We start from the raw sequence: 18,123 nt of genomic DNA, 5'->3' as shown, positions 1-18,123 counted from the left end.
GACCCAGCTTCAGATCCCCTCCCAGCTGTGAAACTCATGGTGTGACCTTGGGCTGGTCACACTGTCTCAGTCCAACCTACCTTGCAGGACTGTAGTGAATATAAAACCATATACCACCTTAGCAGCACTGGAGGAAGAACAAGATATATATGCAATTTGTTGTGGTTGGTTATTAATGAAATTAGTTGTTGTCACTATTGTTACTATTTCTGTTTTGAGTCTTGAGCTGACCCCCTCAGAAGGCACTGCCAAGGCCTTCTTTGGCTCTGAAGTGGGTGCAACCGTTGACCACCTCTGCATGCTATGCTCTGTCACTTCAAACCATGCACGGGGAACCTATTCTGCCCAAGGACCTCTTTCCCTTCCTGGGGCCACATGCAAGTGGTAGGCGGGGCCAGAAACAAAAGTGGGTGGGGCAACATATGCTAATTTTACCTTTGCACAGTCGACGAGTTTCTACACACCAGCACGTCCCTCTTTCCATCTTCCATCCAGACCAGCAAGAGCTCAAGGCCACATTTCAGCCAGGAAAATACACTTGAGGGTGTGAAACAGGGCCAGAGAAGGGCAGGATAGAAGTCTAGAGCAGGCTTCCTCAACCTTGGCCCTCCAGATGTTTTTGGCCTACAACTCCCATGAGCCCTAGCTAGCAGGACCAGTGGTCAGGGATGACGGGAATTGTAGTCTCAAAACATCTGGAGGGCTGAGGTTGAGGAAGCCTGGTCTAGGCCTGAGGTTCCCGACCCCTGCTTCCACAACAAGCGCATTGGGCAATGGAGGAAAACACTTGAAGCAAGAGAGCCTGTGTCCCTATGCTTCCATTCTCTTCGCTCACTGAGTTGCATTTCTGGGAAACTCATCAAAGGTGGCAACTGGTCAGTTATTATACGTGTGTGTACTTATGTGTGCAATGCGCAACTCATTGGGATTTTCCGCCTCAGGTGCCAAAATCAATGCTCCGGCCTTGTCCTTCGCTACTGCACATTCCAGAGCTTGTTAAATTATTCGAGCTCGTTTGACCGCTGCTGTTTCGGCTGCTTCCCTAGACAAATAATTATCTAGCTGACCATCCTCCAGCTCTTTCGAGTGCTCTGTTCATTTTGTTTGAAGACTGCCAAGGGGCGAAAGAATAAACCCAGCCAGGGAGAGAAATCACCATAGATCAGGCATTACTAAGAAGCATTTTTAATGTACCCTCCCAGCCCCAAGACAAATGCAAGATTAAAAAAGAACAAATAATGGAAAAGAAATCCCACCATTACAAGCTACATAGAGTCAGATTTGTCTCTCTTGACCTGTACACAGACATGAATATGTACAAAAACTATATTTAAAATATTACAGATCTTCTTAGCATTTTGTTTTGCTTTTGGTCTAAAAATTACTACAGACAGCCCAAATGCATCTGGCAGTGTCTCTCTGACTGTGGTGATTCACTTTATATTAACATTTCACTTTTTAAAAGAAAAGAAAATGAAAGAAACCACACATACACATAAACCTTACAATAGAATTTAGATTTAAAAAACAAAATCTCAAATTTGGTATCGTTATAACTTTAGTGCACATGATACTCCTTCAATCCTCACTTGTAAAAATAATAATAATAATTACTGGACTGAAAACTAGTTTTAAGGGCTTACCTAAACTGAGATTTTCAGTGGTTTAATTTAAACTGGATTAATAAAACTGATTTAAGGTGGTTTGTAGACTGGCTAATTTCTCAAGCTTAAATTCTTTTGCTTGCTTGTTTGTTTTGCATTTTCTGAAACTGTATTTTTAAATTTGTTTTTGTTAGGTTTTCAAATATGTAAGAACAAACAAGCAAAAGAAAAGAAATGACACATACAAAAAAACCACACCTCAACAGGGGGGGTCCAACAACATCTGGAGAGAGGCAGGGGGTCCACCCCTAGGTTAGGGACAGGGAATTAAATTTTACCAGGAAAAGCTGCAACAGCACCTGGGGTTGGGCCCTTAACACCTGAGCTCATCATTGAAGCAGGGTTAGAAATCCATATCCGATGGACTAGATTATCTAGATTAGGGATTCATAGGGGCAGAGAAAAATGAAAGGTTGATTATAATAGGGTTGGGGAACCTGTAGCCCTGCAGGATTTTGGTGTACCTACAAGTTCATCGTCCCTCAACACTGGCCGTGCTGGCTGCAAATGATGGGAGTTGGGAGTCTAGCAACATATGCAGGGCCCACAGGTTGCCCGCCTTTGAACTACAGCCATATCTGTGGCATCTCAAGTGTTACACTGATGCAGGCTTTTTTAAAAGCATGCCAGCAGGAATGAACAGTCCAGGATCCACAATTCAATCAGGTAGGAAAATTCCACGATGCGATGCAATGGAGCCTGGCCCTCCAGGACCAGTGCAGGAAGAGAAGGGCCAGGCAGGCCCACAATATTTCCTGGCCCTGGGCGTAGGGCTAAGCGCTGCCACTGAGTGGTTGGTCCTGTGCCCAGGGGAACACCTTCCAAATTCCTGCCACCATTGGCTGATTTGGCAGCAGGAAATGATCCGGCCTGCCATTCACCAATTCACATGGAGGTCTGAGGCCCGTCTGCAAAACCGCCTGCCCAAGAAGGGGCAAACGGACTTCTCACCTCTACTGCTTGCTCACTTTGTCTTCCTACCTGATGTCTTCTGCCACGTTTGATTGAATGAAGGTGTGCCAATGAAAACCAAGACTGTACTTTTTCAAAAGGGAATCTCATTCCTGTTATGTTTTTGGTCACTGACCGAGATGCAATCCTGGTGTTTCTCTTGTCAAGGAAGCCGCAGAAGGGAGAGACAGACGAGGTCGCTTTGCAGGCTTCCTTAGCTCATCCAGAAACTAGGAAGGAGGCAGGAGCAGCGAATGAAGTGTCTCCTTGTCTGTGATGCTATTTCCTGTTGGGAGGGATGGTAATGCATATGCGATCCATAGGCAATAGCATTAGGGGTTTGCTGGGGGGTGGGGGCAGAACTCAGGAAGGGCATCATGCACTTATTTTTAGGTGTGGGTTTGATTTGGCGCTCCAGTAAATAATAGGATAAAGAAGTCCTGAGCAAGACAACATTTCCCACACTGGGAGAGTCTCAATTCCCTTTATGCAATTTGTGGCATGTTCCAACCTAACCAGAGAGCAGCTCAGTTGCCCTTTCGCTTGGCCTACAATTCCTCCCTTTGCTGGAAAGACCCAATGAGAAAGTTATGGGTAGGGCCATCAGTCTCATACAGGAAAGAAAAGAGCTTGTTCCCTCTGGGTTCAAAGGACAGGTCTCATCTCCCACTGTTAAGCCAGGAAATGCCATTTCCAGCATGGTCACGGTGTGGTTTGTGTGTGTGGATCCTGCCCTCCTGGCAAAATCAACTCCTGCCACCCACTTCCCATCAACAAATCAGTCCAAGGAGACTTCGCAGGGGTTTTCGTGAGCTTGGCGTGCACCCTCATAGATGTGGCGGAAGTCTTTGTAGCGAGGAGCGCAGCTGAGCCAAGCCTCCCCAAAATGCAGCCACCCAGTGAAAAGGAAGCTGCCAGGTCCCGGCTTCACTCCACACCGCAGCAGAGTACGGATGCTGCCCGTGGATTTCCCATATTTGCCAACCGGTTGGAACAAGGCAAACTTCTGGCGGTGGATCCGGGTGGCACTGACACTGATGATGGATTCTTGCGACTCCATGTCATTGGAGACTGTCCGGATATTGCCACGGATGACTGCAGGGGTGGAAGGAGTGGAGAAAACAGAAATGTTTGTTTGTTTGTTATATATATACTGGCCAACAGCAGTTTTACAAAACACATACACACACAGAGAAAACAGCAGATTAAAGCCAAATGGACGGCAGTTTAAAGACTAAAAATAGCACAGTCGATGAGATATATCAATACAATGTCAACAATTACTTACAGAGCAGCAGCACACTGATAAAACCCAACTGTGTGTGTGTGAAATCCTACAAACCACGGATATGCGCACACACATGGGTGTAGTCAGGGGGGACAGGGAGGCAGCTGCCCCCCCCAAATCAAGTAAAACAATAGAAATACTTAACTAACTAATCACATCAGTTCTGCCCCCCCAAAGTCATGCCCCCCCACAAAAATCCTGGCTACGTCCGTATGTACACATCATGCATCTAAAGCACATTTAAAGCATATCCCCCTCCCCAAAAAACCCTGGGAACTGTAGTTCACCCCTCAACAGTAAACTTGGGTGGGGGGCATGCCAGTTGTGGGTGGATCCAGAAGCAAAGAGTGGATGGAGCAGGAGATGTGGTCCTTATTTTTGTACAATAGGCTGCACTGCAAAAGTCAGAAGTTTGGACATGCATCTCTCTCTGTCTTCTACTCAGGAAGCAAGAGGCTTTGCCATAGTTCAAGGACATATTCTGGCTAGGCAAAAGCACTTGTGGGTGGTCTTGGAGCAGGGCTGGCAAGTGTGGCTTGTAGAGATCTCCGAAGGCCAGACAGAGTTGCTTGGAGGGCCACACTTGGCCCCAGGACCCGATATTGATCCCCCATCCCTGCTTTAGGCAAACAGCAAAGCTTACTTGTTTTGGCATGCATTTGACCACAAACAAATCAGTTATTTCAGTTTGGTTTTGCTTGCTTGGCTTTCATGTATTTGTTGGCATTTCTAAACCAATGCTCTACATTATTGCTGTCGGGCTTGTTTTATTATTTTTCTCAGCCACACTGGCGGTCCCTGCACTGAAAGGCAGCATGGAAACAAAACCAAATCAATCAACAGAAGTGGTTCTGTAGTGGCACCCAGCTCTAAGGCTACAGCTGAGTATAACTGGTCAGATCTAGCCAATTATGGAGAGGAATCCTGCTATTAGCCTGCTTGCACGCAGGTGCCTTTGGCTTCCTCCAAATCAGCAAGAATTAGCCCCTCCGAGATCATTCTGACAGGCTCGTGATCTGATCCGGCGTGGCAAATCCCCTTGTTCTCTTGTTTGACTTCCTGGTTGCCATGGGAACTTTGGAGTGGGCAGCCAGCGGACCCCCCGACCCCCTTCTCCTATTGTTTAGGGTTGCAAATCTGGAGGTTAGCAGAGCGTGCGGGGCAATAATTGGCAACTGCCCACTGAGCCGGACAGCCTTGAGTGTGCAGGCATTTAAAGGGGAGAATGGAAAGGCCACATCATCCCAGCTGGGGAGCGAGTTGCTCTGTGGGGGCAGCTCTGGCTGCTGGTGCCTCAGCCCGGACTGGCAGGCAGGCAGCTCCTGGTTAGCTACTTAAGCAGCGTTCAGGGACAGAGGACAGAGTTCCAGAAGGGCAGGCTTTGGCTTTCACAGCTGCACATGCATTATTAAGAGTGATTTCTAAGGCATTTTTTCCCATGTAAAAGGAAAAAGCAAAAGAAAGAGCCCTGCAATGAACAATTCTTAGGCCTGGGTCCCTGGGTAACATTAGGCAAGTAAATCACAATCACAGGGTTGGTTGCAATGAGGAATGCAATAAGGATCGCTAAGCAAACTGGGCCAGTCCAGAAGTCTGAAATCCTGAGCGGCTGCTACCAGTCAGTGTGGGTAATATTGAGCTAGATGGACCAATGACTCAGTATAAGGCAGCTTCAATTTGTTTCCTGCTTGGCAGGGGGTTGGACTCGATGGCCCTTGTGGTCTCTTCCAACTCTATGATTCTATGATTCTATGATTCTACGATGCTGAAGAGAGGAGCGGAAAATGTGAAGTTGAGGAAGATGTACTCACCAAAATCACTAGTGCAAACGGCCATCAGAATCTCAGTGTTGTTACACGGACGGCAGCTCCCTGCATCTTCCAAAGAGAAAAAGGAAACAGTCACTCAAACAGAGTTCATGCCGGCCTCAAATAGTTCTTCTTTAGAGAAGGGATGTGGAGAATGAGGGGAGGCAGAAGTAAAGCGTAGAAAGGCATCGTGAAAAGTTTGGTTTTTCTGTTGAGGGGAAGGAGAAATAGCAGTCCAGGGCATGTTTAGGCCAGGTGGTTTTCACTTGAAAATATGGAAAATGGCTTGTGCACTCTATTCATCTTTGACACTAGAGACTCGGCTTCTGTGGCTAGAGGCATCATTTATCAGCTGTGACTGGTACAATATCATCAACTGTTCCTGGGCTGGGAAAACTTGGCCACAGCAGTTCATGCACTGGTTATTTCAAGACCAGATTACTGCAATGAGCTCTATGTGGGGCTTCTCTGCTGAGCAAGAAGAGCTGGGAAAGATTCCTGGACCAAATGCCTTGAAAGCCACTGCCAGACAATATATGAGGAACCAGTGGCCCTCCTGAAGTTGTTGAATTGTAATTCCCATCACCGCTGGCTGTTGACCATTCAGACTGACTCCCATCAAGATCTGGAGGGCCACAGTTTCCTCATCCTTGATCAGGAGGGGTGTCGTGGTTAGAGAGTTGGGCTAAAAGCTGGGAGATGAGGCTTTCAACGTTACTCAGCCATGAAGCTCTCAATGGGTGACCTTGGGCCAGTCACTGCCTCTCAGCCTAACCTGCCTCACAGGGTGGTTGCGAGTTTTCAAACTCTTCATGTATTAAATGTCAAGTTGGCATATGCAGAGGTGGGTTTTTGTTTTTGTTTACATAAATTCTATAAACAAAATTAACTCAATATAAATTCTCACTTTCCATAACTAGATATAGATAGATGATAGATAGATAGATAGATAGATAGATAGATAGATGATATATACAGTGGTGCCTCGCAAGATGAAAAGAATCCGTTCTGTGATTCTCTTTGTCTAGCGTTTTTTTCGTCTTGCGAAGCAAGCCCATTGAAGGATTAGCGGATTAGCGCTATTAGCGGCTTTTAGCGGCTTATCTGCTGATCGGATCAGCTGATAAGCGGCTTAGCGGCTTAGAAAAGGGGGGGAGGGGAAAAAACCAGCAGGAACTCGCAAGACATTGTCGTCTTGTGAAGCAAGCCCATAGGAAATTCGTTTTGCGAAGCACCTCCAAAACGGAAAACTCTTTCGTCTAGCGAGTTTTCCGTCTTGCGAGGCATTCGTCTTGCGGGGCACCACTGTATATGAAACATAAAAAACCGTAAAATAAAAGGTTTAGCTTTAAGCTTCCCCTTCTGCTCCTAGTGTTTAATGGAAAGAATATACCTAAGAGTTAAGGTTTACAGCCAAACAAAATAGAAATTTTGGCATTATGAGACCATGCGCCAACAAACTGGTCTTCTTAGTTTTAAGTACCTGTAGAAGGTTGTTTGAAACTAGTCAGCTTCTTAGTCTAATCTACCTCTCAGGGTTGTCGCAAGGATAAAATGGGGGAAGGGAGAACCATGGAGAACCTTGAACTCCTTGAAGGAAAAGGCGGGATAGAAATGTAATAAACAAACAGGCCTGACAAAATGGCCTGCCTTGGTAGAAGGCAGGTTTCTATTTTCCTAAGATGCCCTCTGGGCACAATCCCATTGGCATTAGAGAGCTAAGCTGGTAGGGCTCAAGTGGGCCTAACTCTGGGCTGGGCTGTGCCCTAGGTGCCAACATTTCTCAAGACAAAGCCTAGTAAAAAGCATTTAAAAAAAAAAAGCCATTCCCCAGTTGGGGAGAATGCCTAGGGTTGCTATGGTAACCATGTTCAGGCCTTATCTGAGATGCAGCTGAACGTCTTGGCGGGTGACTCCGCTACGAACTGCCGCACACTGGACTTTTGTTAGCTCAGAGATGAGGCCGATTAGATGTTCCTTCTTTGGCCTTGTGTTTTCGATTGCTGAGCACACTCCGGACGGCTTGGGTTACTTGCCCACCTCCTCCCCTTGCCGTGAGGGAGGCCCACACAGCATTCAGAGTCCTTGAAATGCAACAACAGCAAAAGGAGTTTCCGCTTTCCTAAGCCTGGGAAGCAAGTTAAGACTGTTTCCACGTTTGGTTTGCAAATGCTCTAGCATAAGGGTGTCTCAGGGCATGTGCAGAGTTCCTTTAACCCAAGCGGGGAAAGACTTCTTTCTTTAAAAAAAGGATATATGAGTCATAGTACTCTGACCATTACAGAAAGCTGTTGCTTTCTTGCCTGCCTAGAGAAAGCCCAGTGTGCTGTTTGAGCCTGGAATTGCTGAACCAACTCTTGGATTGGGCTATGGCACTGCGCAAGGGAATGAGTCACATCCATTGTCCCACAGACTTTTGCCCCGGCCCCACCCAGCACTGAAATGTGGCCCCCGGAAAGTTGACCACAAGGGAATGCAGCCCCAGGGCTGAAAAAGCTTCCTCACACTTAGGCTAAAAAGGACACCATTCTGATCAGGACATAAATTTTCTGGTTGTGTGGCAACCTTATTTCCACACTGAAGAAAAAGCAAACAGCCCCAGCTACATGCACAGTTTCTTTCCAACAGGACTTAGCATAGCCCTGAATGTCATGTTTCTTCCTTATTTATTTTGTTTAATTTTACATTTATAGCTTCCTTTCCTCCAAGGAGCTCAAGGCAACCCTGTGTGCTAGGTTAGGCTGAGAGGCAATGACTGGCCCAGCGAGCTTCATGGCTGAGTAGGGATTTGAACCCAGGTCTCCCACGCTCTAATCCAGCACTCTAATCACTACACCACAGTGGCTCATGATCCTACGCATGTGCCACTTGTAACACAATAGGCATAAGAATATGATGCAAATATTCATCTGTTCCAGGATTCAGTTCCTAGCAGTATCCAGGGAAATGATTCTGGAAAGCTTGGAAATAGAGCTTGAGAGCACTGAGCCTCCCTTGATCTTTTATTCCCTGAATGGGGATGGGGGATGAATTCAATTCAGTTCATGTTTAAAGGTAATGTACATTTTCCAAAGCAATATGCAAACCGAAACACATCTATCTTTGAAAACGGGAGCTTCTCCAAATTTTGCAGTGCATTTCCCCAGCCAAATAATGTGCGCAAAAATGCACATACTGGGGTAAAGTGTGCATAAAATGCATATATTAGTGGAAATAATATAGAGAAATGTATTATATTAGGGGAAATTGGTTTGCAAAGATGTGTATATTAGGGTAGATTGCATAGTAAATGTGTATATTAGGAGAATTTCATGGATGGGAACTAAAAAGAAAAGTTTATATAGAAATAATAGAATTGTAGAGTTGGAAGAGACCATGAGCATCATTTAATCCAAACCCCTGCAGTGCAGGAATTGTTTGCCCAACATGGGGCTTGAACCCGTGACCCTGAGATTAAGAGTCACGTGCTCTACCAGCTGAGCTAAAGTGGGGGGAATTGTACTTAAGTCTGGAAAAGTGAGAAACTGAGAAAGCAAGCAATTGACGTATTTGTCGATCCCTGCCTCCTAAGTGTCAACTTCAGATTTCAAAGGATCCTGGGCAAATGTCCTGAGTATGTTTTTGAATATTTATTACTGTATTTTTCACTTACTTGTATATTGCTTCAGGACCTTTTAGTGAGAAGCAATATACACATTTAATAAACCTAAATCTAAAACCTTGCCCCTCCTTGCCAGTGTCCCCACCACTGCCCATTGGCTTGCTATCTTCTTCTGGGCCAAATCTGAATTACTTCAAGGCAGAGGGAAAGAGCCAGCTAAGAGGATGCTGGTCCTATTTCCTTGCTTTTTTCACTGCTCATCTGGCAGAAGGCAGGCGAACAGCCAGCAACAGGGAGGAATGCTGATTATGCTGACCCTGGCCCTTTCCCGAATCTTGTATTCAGAGGAATACCACCTTTCACAGAATCAAAGAGTTGGAAGGCACCACAAGGGTCATGTAGTCCAACCTGCAACGCAGGAACCTTTTGCCCAATCTGGGACTCTAACCCACAACCCCAAGATTAAGAGTCTCACGCTTTGAATGTGGGGGTTCCATAAGTAAAGGTTAAGGAATTATACCAAACTGCTCTACTTCAGAGTTGTTTGTCCTTCAGCTTATATTCCTCTTGAAGAAAAGCAGAACCAATTTTGAGTTTGGGGGTCCCAAGGCCCATCACCCAAGAACTGGGTGAATTGAATGCCTCCCCAGCAGCAGAACTTCCTTGGTCTATGTTAGATTTCTGAAAATGGGCATATACCTACTGCCCTGTATTCCTACCCTGATCTGGAGGCGGGAGAAAGGAAGTGTCCCTCTGGCATTTCCCTGTACAGTTTTATGAAAGGGGGGGGGGTCACATTTATTTTAAGCTGAATCCACAATTATATCATGTTTAAGGAGGCTTAACTCTGTTTTGGCATGATGGCTAAATTGACAAAGTTACAGCCCCCTGCACCGTGGAAATGGAAGTGGTGAGATGGTAAAACAACAGTAAACCACTGGTTGCCTATATGTTTGGAGGCTCAAACCATGGTTTGGGTTCTAAACCATGCTTAGTACAAGCCATGATTTGGCATGGCTGAATGGACTCTTGGTCTTGCACAAGAACCTATCCATGCTCACATGTGGAGAAGATGGTTGTTTCTGGGTTTGATAAGCTAGAAGATAAAAGCTTGAGAAAATACTATCACAGATGCATCACAAATGTTCCCTCCAAACCCAGCCATGAAAGCCAAAAGAACTTTACCTTCCATGCTGAGGTTTCTGGACGGCCACGAGAAGCGGGAGTTCCAGTCACCCCGCAGCTCGTAGCGGAAGGCAGCGATCCGGCGGCTGATGTCCTGGTGCAAGGTGGACTGGAGGAACAGAGCAACCTTCTCCTTGGGCAGCCAGCTAAAACAGCGCACCTTGGGCTGCAAGGTAGCATCGGCCTCCGAGAGGAGGAGCTCCAAGACACCGTCCCTCTCCAAGTAAATCTGAGCTCCTCGGAAGCTGTTGGAGGACTTGATGCAGGCTGTCACCCGCCTGGGGTTCTCTCTGCCGGTGGTGCCTGTGGGAAGGCGGGGGAAAAGGCTCAGGCGCAAGGCTCCCGCTGGATACAGCCACTCCAAGGATCCCTCAGCACAGTGCAAGGAGATCTGTTCCACGCTGCCCGATTCCTGCGACAGACCACTGCAAGGGATAGTGGAATGGAGTTAGTATAACAAGGAAGCTGGGGCAGTTTCGTCTGTTCCCAAGAAAGTCAGGACATACATCAGTCAGGAAGAAGGCAACAACTGGTATCATAAGAATATCAGCAAAGAGATGCAAGTTAGGGCTGAGAAGGGAGGTTTGAAAGGGTGTGAGAGGTGAGACATTGGGGAACAGAGCTATGTGTGTTGCATAGCACCCTCCCAAGCTAGTCTGCTGCTCTCAGGTGTGAAAAAATGTCTACCCATCACCAATGGCCAGTGCAGTGGACCAGGGTCAGCCCAACCATGAGGCACACTGGGGCAGCCTCCTAACAGCTGATGGGGTGCTGCTGCTGTGCCACACGCTCCATTCCAGCCTCCTTTTACTCCCTGGGCTGCCTCCAGGCAATGGTGCCTCCTAAGAGGAGGAAGAGGCAGGGCAGTGGCTTTTTCAGTTTTTCCTGGAGCGACCAAACATCCTGGGCTGTCCTGTAGTGGTGTATGGCATGGAGTGGCAGCAGCAGCATCTCGTCCATTGCTGTAAGCAGCAAGATTTATTGGGCCACCCCTGACTATTGCTGCTGTTCTCCAGCACCTAACTAATGTCAGAGCTGGCCCTGGCGGTTGGAGAGCTCTCAGGGAGACACAGTGGCCAATAATGAGTCCCATGAGTATTTCTCAACCACATTCTCAGAGCTTGCCTCTGCATCATTAACACCTGTTCAGATTGCCCTTCTCTCCCCAGTTAGAGTTGCCCCTTTGTCAAAACAGATGAAATGCATCACAAAAAATGACAAAAGACACTGATTTGTACAAACTCTGAAGATGCTAATGCAATAGCTTTTTTGAGGTTATTTTCACCGGTACGGACCACAGTCACCTCTTTTTTTCGCTGCCCATGACAGCCATTTTGTGCTGGCACTCACAGCAATTTTATCGATATATGAGTACTGGCACTTTGTTTTTCACCACCACCAAAAACGTATGGTGTTAGCATATATGTAAAAATGCAAATTTAGACATAATCACTCTACTTTAAATAGAAATACATCTCAGCAGAAGGAGAAAGTTGGTGACCTGTTTGGCAGCTTAGGTGCTAAACATTTGTGGGTAAGTTGAAGGTCCCTGCCACTCTCCCTTCTTACTGTCATAACACAATGAAGTTTAACTTAGAGGAGATTCAGTTACCCTCCTGAGCCGAAGTTAGACCTGTCCGTTAATTTCCATGGGTTTACTGTGAGTAGGACTAACATTGGCTAGAGCCCATTATCTGGATTTAGGCCACATGACCCTTCAAACAGAGGGTGGCATTGAATTCTGCAGGGGCAGGGAACAAATTTCAGTCTCAGGGCTGCATTCACTTCTGGAAAACCTTCCAGAGCCTACATGCCAGTGGTGGGCAGGGCCAGAGACCAAAGTGGGTGGAGCAACATATGTCCACTTCCCTACTTTCACACACTCTTCTCTATCTTGCCTCCAGACAAACCAGAGGCATTAGCAGAGTATAGGGATGGAGCTCAGCCTGGCAAAACACTCAGGTTGTAATGCAGGGGCCACTGGGGGTGTGGCTTGTGAGAAAAGGGCGTGGCCTGGAGGGAGTTCTGAGAGCCAGAGGCCTGGAAGGCTGCACTTGGCTGCCGGGCCCAAGGTTCCCCACCCTTGGAACAGAGGACTTTCCCCTGTAAAGTAGGACACCTGGACATCCTATTCCCAATTCATGGACAGAAAAGATGTCTTTTGCAGCACGATGCCATCCAGATGGTTGAAGACTCTGGAGCGACTTGCCATTTCGCAGCAAAAGTGACTCATCTGCTCTGCAAAGGATCAAGATCACTGAGAAACAGATGCGGCAGCTGTGTCACACACCCGACACGCCCCTCCAAAACCCTGTTACGCTGCCCTCTAGAGGCCCCACAAAAGCAAACGCATTATGCTAGAAGACACAGTGGGCCCCTTCTTTATGAATGAAGTCTGAGGTTTCCCCTGTTCATGGACTGCCGTACATGGTTCATTCATATTCATAGAATATTCAGAAAACAGAAGGTTTGTGTAGCCAACTAAGTTTTACTCAGGGTAGACCTATTAAGATGAATGTGCATAAATAAGTCATGCCCACTAATTTATGTGAGTCTTCTTTGAGTAGAACTAACGCACAAGGTTGAATTCTTCAAAGCTCTTGCAATCTAAATTATTCTTCCCTGCAGCTGTGAGTTATTTTCAAAAGGCCGCTTTGCCTGCAGATACCTCTCCCCCTTCCTCCCATTTTCATCTTGGACATTCTGCAAAGGACACAGGAGGAAGAACAGCTGTCCTACAGGATTAATGAGAGGAACAAGCACCCCCCCTTTTATACCCCCCCCCCCATTTTAAGGCTTAAAAGAGAAGTGGTTAGTACATAGTCAAAGACCTCTGGGTCAGATTATACTGGGCAATCTAAATCAATACTGGTCAGTCATCAACCCTGGAAAAATACAAGTTTCTGAGTTCAATTATTTTCATATAAAAAGACCTATTAAACTATGCCTTCAATACTATCTAAAGGGTTTGGTGCAGTTTGCAAATGTAAACATACAAATGTTGCAGAATACACCCGCAATAAAGCACCAGTCTGGAGGGGCCCTCGCTTGTCCTGACTCCCCTTCCTCTGATGTTTTCCCTACGTTGCATTTTGGTTCATAAACCCATCAGGATGGAGACTCGTCCGCTTGCACTCCCTAAAAAGTGTTATGCTCAGTGATTGTGTAATAACGATGAAAATAATAATAATAAGAAGAAGACACACAACAACTATCGTCAGCTGTCCGTGGCTCAACAGCTGAATTGATTCAGCTGAGCTGCAGCAGCAACCTTTGCTCTATAAGGTAGCAAGGGCCTGGACTGCCCCACCTCCCACGGGGAACAGCTGCTAAAAGAGGGGAAATTGTAACAGAGCATTTGCTCACCAAACCCAGCATGGCCTGTTTAGTGAGACTTTAAAAAAACCCACCAGCTTTCAAAGCCTCCACACAACCTAACAATGTTGTCATTCTTTCTTGCATTTCCCACAGGATACAACTATACTAAATTACATGGGAAGGAAATAAATTATGGTGCATTTATGATAATTCCAATGCAAACTGTCAATACATTCTCTAAGTGCATTTCAAGCCCAAGGTTACCATTTAAGATGAAACGTGCAAAAAAACCCCCAAATCTCCGGTATTTCTCAGCTCGGCTACTGTAATGCATTCCACAAGGGGCTGCCATACAGAGGAGGCTAAACTGGCCAAGCCAGCCATGCTCCAATCTCTGCATTGACTTCTCATGGTCTCTGCTCGATAGGATGTCCTGTAAGTAGCCATACACAGGCGCTGCCTCCTTCCTTCCAGTTTACCCCACCATCGCTGCGTCACATTTCAGCATTCTACACAAAGGAAGTATGACGTGTTCTTTTGTTGCTTTTTGAAATTGGGAAGCGCCATAGCTCAGTGGTAGAGCCTCTGCTTTGCATGCAGAAGGTATCAGGGCCAATCCCTGTCTGAAACCCTGGAGAGCTGCTGCCCATCAGTCAAGAAAACATTGGCCTAGATCGGGGTGCCCAAACTATTTTCAAAGAGGGCCAGATTTGATGAAGTGAACAAGCGTGAAGGCCGACCAAAGTTGTTGAGCTTTTTATGATTTTACCCCAAAGTTGTAGAGTTGTTTTTTTAGGATTGGAGTTTTTGATCTTTTTTTAGGATTTTACCCCTATAAATAAATCCAGGGGGCCGGATTAGGTCCCCAAAATGGAGGGACTTGTGGTCTGACTCAGTATAAGACAGCAAAAGGACCCTGTTGCATCAGTCCAATGGCCCATCTAGTCCAACACCCTGTTCTCATGGTGGCCAAACAGATGACTGTGGGACAGCCCAAAAGCACTGTCCCCTCCTACAGTTTCCAGCAAGTGGCATTCAGACACGTTACTACCTCCAACTGTGGAAGAATCGCACAGCCACCATGTTCAGATATCAGAAACATTTCGAGTCCCACAAGCCACAATAGCTCAGAAGCATTCAGTCTAACTCCAATGTTTTCTCCCCTAGCCAGTGGTGCCATTAGGACAGGACTTTAGGGCAGATGATCCTGTGGTGGAATGGGTCAGTGCGCTTTCCTGTTCATCAGAAGTTTGGTGGTTCAGGCCCACCCAGGGATATCTGTGGGCAGGATTCCTGGATCACAGGAGGCTGGACCAGATGACCCTGGGGGTCCCCTTCCAACTCTCCATTTCTATGATTCTATGGTGGGGCCCCAACTCAGCAGAATAAGAAACAGGGCCCTGGAACACAACAGGGCTGGCTCAATACATTTTGATGGAAGCGAAGGAAAACCCATTACTGGGGGTGGGGCGATAGGGATTTAGGACCATAAATCCCACCATTTAAAATTACCCAGTTATACCATTGCCCCCAGCCACACAGCTTGTCAAATTATTATTATTTTTTAAAGCAGAGGCTTCGGTCCAGCGCAGCTGTTCTTATGACCCCCTGCATCTCAATCTAGGCATGCATGCCCTGAAGTGTGGCCAGCATTCTGGACACCAGCACAGCAACTAGTGTCACAAGCCAACTTCAATTATAGAAAGGTTGGATATAACATTAAAAACAAACTAAGCCTTTACGGTGCCAAACCCAGAAATCTTTATGGATTCGGTTGGCTACTGCAGCACACATTGCAAAAAGGGCTGCCCTATTTAATCGGTTGCTCAGAAAATGAAGAAAAACTTGTAGCACACTAAAATGAGGAAACATGAAATCAGGACCTGTCTGCAGACAGGAATGGAGTGGGAGAACCAGCAATACTACCCTGAGCCTTTGAGAAGTTCAGGATAGGGTTGTATCCAAGCTATATTCAGTGCTGACCCATTGAAATCAATGGATGTAAGCTAGTCATGTCCATTATTTTCAGTGGGTCTATTCTGAGCAACCCATAATAAATGAGTAAAGCACTCCATGAAAGTTCTTTAATCCCAGGGGTCCACTTTTTTCAGCACCCAAGAAAAATGAAGAAATGGCAGCTACCAGGGCAGTTCCCTCTCCACACCATACAATTCTTCTCCTTTTAATAAATTAGGCCACTCATAGGCACAAAGAACCAGCCCACAAAATCACTCAATCAGTTTCAGCCAGTATAAGTTAGGTGTCCCTAGCAGAAGACCAGAATTAGTCTGTGCACAAGGATGGTTTAGGGCAACCAATGTTTACTAAGCCATGAGGAAAGTTAAACTCTTCAGTAAGTATGACCTCACTTGTCTTTCTGGTAAACCATTGTCAAAGAACAGTAGGAGATTCCAATACTTCTCTCTCTCTTATCCATAAAATATCAGAACAAGTTAGGCTGCAATCCTTTTCTGAAAGTAAGTTCCACTGAACTCAGTAAGTCATATTTTTGAGTATGCACATATAGAATTGCACTCCTAATCTCCACTTGTGGGGGGATGGGACGACAACAATAACCAGCAGCCAAGTCCCATTGTAATTCCATGAAAAACCTAAAATCAATCAGTTAAGGAGGATGCCAAACCAACACCAGGACATGGTTTTGCAACATAAAAGGCCCAGTTAAGAAGACCCATCACCAGCTAACTTTGCAAAACCCTGAAGGGAATTTGACCCTGCTCTTTATAAGAAGCTGTGGGTTGTAGCCACTGTTGGTTCTAACTCAGAGTAGACCCCACTGAAGTTAATGAGCCTGCCTCACTTAGACCCATGCATTTCGATAGGTCTACTCTGTGTAAATCGTAGTTGGCTAGACAACCCAGTGACTCACACCCTGCACCGCTTCCGTATCCAAAATCTAATTTCTTTTTCTGCCTGTCTCCTTGAACTGCCGTTGCACCAATGACTCCCTTAATGCTTACCAGGACTTATTCTAACTCTAACTCTAGTTGCTAGCATGGAACACAGCAGGTTTGAAGAACCTACGTAACCCAGTATTTCGAAGAGAGAAGGAAAAACCTCTGCGGATGAATGAAGGTCAAACAGCATCACTTTTCGACTACACGTTTTGAAGGAAAGAAATTTGTCCGTATTAATACCTACCTCCCCCTCCAGCTACACTGATCTTCTGAGTAATTGCAAAGGGCTGTATGCAGAAGAACTAAGCCCAGGAGCCCCAACGCCAAAGACATCTTAAGGTCTCTAACTCCTGGGCAAAGAAGCAGGAGAGGAGAAGAATCAAATGTAGGGGAATGAATCCTTTTGGAGCACCATCCTGGAATGTGCTGGCGGAGTTAGGAACGCCCGAGTCTCCCCACCATCCATCTCCTCCCTCTGCCGGCTTTCTTCTGGCTCCTCGCAAGGAATCCCCCGCTTTCTCTTCCTTTCCCCTCTTTTTCAGGCTGCAAAGTAGCGCGTCCTCGCCCCCGCTCGCTGCGAGAGACGCTGCAATCGGGGGCAAGACAGACCTGGAGAGAGATGGGAAGCTCCCGAGATTCTCATGGCGAGTTTGAAACGGACTATATAGGACGCCCGCAGAGCGCAAGGCAGTTTCAACCCGGGCGGAGGGAAGAGCCGGGAGTGTATGGGTTTGGAGACGCGGGGTGGGGAGGGGGGTGGAGATCCTCTGCGGTTTCCCAATCAAAACCAAGCTGGGGAACTTTCGGCCAATCGGAATGCAGGCAAAGGGGAGGGTGCGATTCTCCGCTAGATTAGCAAGTTAGTGGTTCTGAGAACAATGTGATTTCAAAAAAAGGGGGCGACGGACGGACGGACGGACTCTGAAAATATTTTTCTCCAGATGTGTGGAAGTCCATTGCAGGCAGAGGCAGGCAGGCTTTGCTTTCAGAATTTTGAGTTTTAAATTAAGCCATCATTTAAATCCCATAGGATTAGTAGCAATTAGAAGTTGTGAGTTTGGGAATTGCTTTTCAAAGGAGGCAAAAATATTGTTTCGGAGGGAGAAATTCAGGGGGGTTCTTGTTTTGTTTTGTTATTTCTAACTAACTTTTCTTTACAAGTTACAAAGTGCAACAGTTCAAGATAAGTGAACAAAATTCCCTCAACATTCCCACCCCACCCCTATATTCACCTCACTCCTCCCCCCCCCGCACTGCTTCTAGATTACTCTAGAAAATGTGACCACATAGAATCTTTCCTAGAATCAGAGTTGGATGGGACCACCAGGGTCACCTACTAGTCCAACTCTCTGCAATGCAGAAATCTTTTGCCCCATGTGGGGCTTGAACC

General features: G+C 46.4%; 1 protein-coding gene across 2 annotated transcripts; it reads right to left on the bottom strand.

Annotated features, from left to right (window-relative positions):
- Positions 1-1,169: 1,169 nt before the first annotated feature.
- Positions 1,170-17,463, bottom strand: METRN (meteorin, glial cell differentiation regulator). Of its 2 annotated transcripts, none has more exons than XM_082197979.1 (4): positions 16,978-17,463; positions 10,498-10,922; positions 5,715-5,780; positions 1,170-3,710 (listed from the first exon to the last, which is right to left on the bottom strand). In XM_082197979.1, the coding sequence occupies exons 1-4, from the start codon at positions 17,064-17,066 to the stop codon at positions 3,394-3,396; spliced, it is 897 nt and encodes a 298-aa protein (XP_082054105.1). In that variant the 5' UTR covers positions 17,067-17,463; the 3' UTR covers positions 1,170-3,393. The 2 variants fall into 2 exon arrangements, with proteins under 2 accessions (XP_082054105.1, XP_082054106.1); XM_082197980.1 differs by having other exon boundaries at positions 5,715-5,774.
- Between the last annotated feature and the right edge of the window lie 660 nt (positions 17,464-18,123).

This window comes from Podarcis vaucheri, assembly GCF_965113315.1.
Source record: "Podarcis vaucheri genome assembly, chromosome: 14".
Classification (NCBI taxonomy): domain Eukaryota; kingdom Metazoa; phylum Chordata; class Lepidosauria; order Squamata; family Lacertidae; genus Podarcis; species Podarcis vaucheri.
The sequence above is the reverse complement of the archived record's forward strand: the minus strand, read 5'-3'. Positions and strand labels throughout refer to the sequence as shown.